The following is a 5,610-nucleotide window of genomic DNA, read 5'->3' as shown; positions in this document are numbered from 1 at the left end:
CGTGATGTGCGCGGGCGCGCCGGATGTGCTGCACCCAATGCCCAGCCATTTTCCAGAGAGTTATGCCAGAACTGTGCCAGCTTTGTGCCTGGGGCACGAGAGTATCCCCGCGTACGCGTGGTTGACGCGTGCGCGTCGATTTGGCAAATTTTTAATCCACGCGTTAGCGTGCATGACACTTGCGCGTCGATGAGTTTTTAAGGCCATCCACGCGTGCGCGTGGAGTACGCGTACGCGTGGCATTGTTTTCATGCCAAGGTTGATATTTGAGTTTTAAAAGCCAAATCTCATACTTCTAAGCCTCCGATCTCACCCCTTATGTATTAAATCATTATGATATGCCTAGCAATGAGAAAGGAGCTAGGGGATGTGGTAACTTGCGAGTGAAGCAAGGGGAAAAGTTACGATCAATGATGATCAACGATGATTATATGAGATATGGAGGATGACGGTGGGAGTACCGTGTATGCCATGAGCTGAAGGGCTATATTTATTGATAAATGGCTGGTTCTTGATTGGACATCTCTTCACCACACACATCCATCCTTCATAAAACCCCACCTACCTCACCATCCAAATTCAAACCACTTTCCCTCCCAAACCCACCCATGATGGCCGAACCCTACCCCTCTCTCCACCCCTATATAAACTCATCTTCACTCCTTCATTTTCACACAACCTAAACACTACTTCTCCCCCTTGGCCGAAACACAAAGCCCCCCTCCATCTCCTATTTTTCTTCTTCTTCTACTCTCTTCTTTCTTCTTTTGCTCGAGGACGAGCAAACCTTCTAAGTTTGGTGTGGTAAAAGCATTGCTTTTTGTTTTTCCATAACCATTTATGGCATCTAAGGCAAGAGAAACCTCTAGAAAGAGGAAAGGGAAGGCAAAAGCTTCCACCTCCGAGTCATGGGAGATGGAGAGATTCATCTCAAGGGTGCATCAAAACCACTTCTATGAAGTTGTGGCCATGAAGAAGGTGATCCCCGAGGTCCCTTTTAAACTCAAAAAGAGTGAATATCCAGAGATCCGACATGAGATCCAAAGAAGAGGTTGGGAAGTTCTTACCAACCCCATTCAACAAGGCGAAATCTTAATGGTTCAAGAGTTCTATGCCAATGCATGGATCACCAAGAACCATGATCAAAGTGTGAACCCGGACCCAAAGAATTGGCTTACAATGGTTTGGGGGAAATGGTTAGATTTTAGTCCGGAAAATGTAAGGTTGGCATTCAACTTACCCATGATGCAAGGATATGAACACCCCTACACTAGAAGGGTCAACTTTGATCAAAGATTGAACCAAGTCCTCATAGACATTTGTGAAGAGGGCGCTCAATGGAAGAGAGATTCAAGAGGGAAGCCGGTTCAACTGAGAAGGCATGACCTCAAGCCCGTGGCTAGGGGATGGTTGGAGTTTATCCAACGCTCAATCATTCCCACTAGCAACCGGTCCGAAGTTACTATAGACCGGGTTATCATGATTCATAGCATCATGATTGGAGAGGAAGTAGAAGTTCATGAGGTTATATCCCAAGAACTTTATAAGGTGGCGGACAAGTCCTCTACCTTGGCAAGGTTAGCCTTCCCTCATCTCATTTGTCACCTCTGTAATTCAGTTGGGATTAACATAGAGGGAGACATCCTCATTGATGAGGACAAGCCCATCACTAAGAAGAGGATGGAGCAAACAAGAGATCCCACTCATGGACATGAGGAGATTCCTCATCATGAAATCCCTGAGATGCCTCAAGGGATGTACTTTCCTCCACAAAAATATTGGGAGCAAATCAACACCTCCCTAGGAGAATTGAGTTCCAACATGGGACAACTAAGGGTGGAGCACCAAGAACATTCCATCCTCCTCCATGAAATTAGAGAAGACCAAAGAGTCATGAGAGAGGAGCAACAAAGGCAAGGAAGAGACATTGAGGAGCTCAAGCACTCCATAAGATCTTCAAGAGGAAGAATAAGCCGCCATCACTAAGGTGGACCTGTTCTTTAATCTCCTTGTTCTTTATTTTTCTGTTTTTTGAATTTTTATGCTTATGTTTATCTATGTTTGTGTCTTATTGTGTCTTAGTGTCTATGCCTTAAAGTTATGAATGTCCTATGAATCCATCACCTTTCTTAAATGAAAAATGTTTTTATTACAAAAGAACAAGAAGTACATGATTTCGAATTCATCCTTAAAACTAGCTTAATTATTTTGATGTGGTGGCAATACTTTTGTTTTCTGAATGTATGCTTGAACAGTGCATATGTCTTTTGAATTTGTTGTTCATAAATGTTAAAATTGTTGGCTCTTGAAAGAATGATGAAATAGGAGAAATGTTACTGAGGATCTGAAAAATTATAAAAATGATTCTTGAAGCAAGAAAAAGCAGTGAATTCAAAAAAAAAGAGAGAGAGAAAGAAAAAGAAAGAGCAAGCAGAAAAAGCCAATAACCCTTTAAACCAAAAGGCAAGGGTAAAAATAAAAAGGATCCAAGGCTTTGAGCATCAGTGGATAGGAGGGCCCACAAGAATAATATCCTGGCCTAAGCGGATAAACCAAGCTGTCCCTAACCATGTGCTTGTGGCGTGAAGGTGTCAAGTGAAAACTTGAGACTGAGCGGTTAAAGTCGTGATCCAAAGCAAAAAGAGTGTGCTTAAGAGCTCTGGACACCTCTAACTGGGGACTCTAGCAAAGCTGAGTCACAATCTGAAAAGGTTCACCCAGTTATGTGTCTGTGGCATGTATGTATCCGGTGGTAATACTGGAAGACAGAGTGTTTTGGGCCACGGCCAAGACTCATAAAGTAGCTGTGTTCAAGAATCAACATACTATACTAGGAGAATCAATAACACTATCTGAGTTCTGAGTTCCTATAGATGCCAATCACTCTGAACCTCAAAGGATAAAGTGAGATGCCAAAACTGTTCAGAGGCAAAAAGCTACAAGTCCCGCTCATCTAATTGGAGCTAAGTTTCATTGATAGTTTGGAGTTTATAGTATATTCTCTTCTTTTTATCCTATTTGATTTTCAGTTACTTGGGGACAAGCAACAATTTAAGTTTGGTGTTGTGATGAGCGGATAATTTATACGCTTTTTGGCATTATTTTTAGTATGTTTTAGTTAGTTTTTATTATATTTTTATTAGTTTTTATTTAAAATTCACTTTTTTGGACTTTCCTATGATTTTGTGTATTTTTCTGTGATTTTAGGTATTTTTTGGCTGAAATTGAGGGACCTGAGCAAAAATATGATTCAGAGGCTGAAAAAGGACTGTAGATGCTGTTGTATTCTGACCTCCCTGCACTCGAAGTGGATTTTCTGGAGCTACAGAAGCCCAATTGGCGTGATCTCAATTGCGTTAGAAAGTAGACATCTTGGGCTTTCCAGCAATATATAATAGTCCATACTTTGCTCAAGATTTGATGGCCCAAACCGGCGTTCCAAATCAGCTCAAGACTGCCCGGCGTTTAACGCCGGAACTGGCACAGAAGTGGGAGTTAAACGCCCAAACTGGCACAAAAGCTAGCGTTTAACTCCAAGAAAATTCTCTACATGAAAATGCTTCAATGCTCAGCTCAAGCACACACCAAGTGGGTCTGAAAGTGGATTTATACGTCATTTACTCATTTCTGTAAACCCTAGGCTACTAGTTCTCTATAAATAGGACCTTTTACTATTGTATTTTCATCTGGGTAGCTATCTTCGAGTAGTCTTATGCTATCTTAGATCATGGGGCTGGCCTCACGGCCATGCCTAGACCTTATTCTTATGTATTTTCAACGGTGGAGTTTCTACACACCATAGATTAAGGTGTGGAGCTCTGTTGTACCTCAAGTATTAATGCAATTACTATTGTTCTTCTATTCAATTCAGCTTATTCTTGTTCCAAGATATTCATTCACACTCAAGAACTTGATCCCAACATACAGCTTGCCATGGAAAGGAGTAAGAAGGATTGGATGAAGACAGTAGGAAAGCAGAGAGACGGAAGGGACAAAGCATCTCCATACGCTTATCTGAAATTCTCACCAATGAATTACATAAGTATCTCTATCTTTATTTTATGTCTTATTTATCTTTTAATCATTAATCCTCCATAACCATTTGAATCTGCCTGACTGAGATTTACAAGATGACCATAGCTTGCTTCATACCAACAATCTCCGTGGGATCGACCCTTACTCGCGTAAGGTTTATTACTTGGACGACCCAGTGCACTTGCTGGTTAGTTGTGCGAAGTTGTGATAAAGAGTTGAGATTGCAATTGAGCGTACCATGTTGATGGCGCCATTGATGATCACAATTTCGTGCACCAGAAGCCAAGGCCCAAAATAAAAAAAAAATTATACACTTAATTATCTTTTCTTCAATCCTAATGATGATTATAAGTGTGATATGACACACTGTAAATTAACTCTTTAGTGGGTCCATTATTGCAGAATTTGTTTCTTTCTAGCATAATGCACTACATGTTACTTGCTTTATATTGCTACACGTATCATCTACATATATGGAACGAATCTTTCATCTACACACTAGCAATCCCCTTAATTTTGGCATTCTTTTATTTTCTTACACTTTTTATATTTCTATATTAGGAAGTAATTGATACATCTGGAGGGTAAAAAAAACTTACCTTACTTTGAATTTTTTGCTATTAAACCGTTTTGTTGATGAAAAGCTAATAAAATTCATGTCGGTATCAGATGCGGTGCAAGTTTCGTAGTTGAGATTGTATCAGAAGAATTTGAAGGCAAAAGACTACTGGAGAGGCATCGAATGGTGAATGCTGCGTTGGAGGAGGAAATGAAAGAGATTCATGCTCTCTCTGTCAAGAAAGCTGTCACCCCAGAGCAGTGGAAACAGCTGCAGCAAGACTCCAACCAAGCAAATCCTGCTGCCTAGGATCATGTCTTTTCAGTTACAATAATAGGGTATAAATAAGAATATTAGTGTTCTCAACATGAACAAGGTTAGTATATTAGTTATGAGTAATGAGCAGTTTAGAATAGATTAGATTAGTAGTAAGTGGTGATGCAATGAATGCAGATTAATTATATTAAGAGTGGGTCTGGTTTATATTGATTCTAAAGCACATTGTGTTTGGTACACCTTGTGCTACCTTTGCTGATTTTTCGTGTCCTTGTTCATTTTAATTTTGGCAGGTTGCTTCTCTTAGAGAAGGTGTATCCCTAGAAACCAAACTTCTGAGCAGATAAGCTAGCTTGTTTGCTATTTATGTAGGAAGGAAGCTGCTTTGCGACAAAGAGAGGTATGCCAGAAGAATGGATATTAATCATATCATATGTGGCAGAAATATGAACTGAGGAAATCACAGCCCCTTCGCGGAATACTCAATTATATTGAGAGATAGAATTTTGTGGAATACTCAATCTTTTTATTTATTTATTGTTATAGGCTGCTCTCAAGGTTGGCAAATAAACACAGGATGGGAGAGATGAGGAAATCACAGCCCTTCGTGTGGAAATTCAGGTAATTTTTGAAGAAAGCATGCATTTCTTTCCATAGTTAGATTACTATATATATATGGTGTACTCTGATATTTGATGTGAAGTTATAGCTATCTTCTTTTCTTTGTCAGAATCTAAAAG

At 40.0% G+C, this 5,610-nt stretch overlaps 1 protein-coding gene across 1 annotated transcript in view; it reads left to right on the top strand.

Moving 5' to 3' along the window:
• The window catches only part of LOC127741592 (protein BOLA2-like), a 7,364-nt gene extending 2,424 nt beyond the window's left edge, over positions 1-4,940 (top strand). Inside the window, exons 2-3 of the mRNA XM_052254347.1 lie at positions 4,597-4,619; positions 4,705-4,940. Of these exons, the coding sequence (XP_052110307.1) occupies positions 4,597-4,619; positions 4,705-4,903 (222 nt within the window). The 3' untranslated portion in view covers positions 4,904-4,940. The remainder of the gene's footprint in view (positions 1-4,596; positions 4,620-4,704) is intronic.
• The last annotated feature ends 670 nt before the right edge of the window (positions 4,941-5,610 follow it).

This window comes from Arachis duranensis, chromosome 9 (assembly GCF_000817695.3).
Source record: "Arachis duranensis cultivar V14167 chromosome 9, aradu.V14167.gnm2.J7QH, whole genome shotgun sequence".
In the NCBI taxonomy this organism is placed as follows: domain Eukaryota; kingdom Viridiplantae; phylum Streptophyta; class Magnoliopsida; order Fabales; family Fabaceae; genus Arachis; species Arachis duranensis.
Note: the sequence above shows the minus strand (reverse complement) of the source record. Positions and strands in the feature narration are given on the sequence as shown.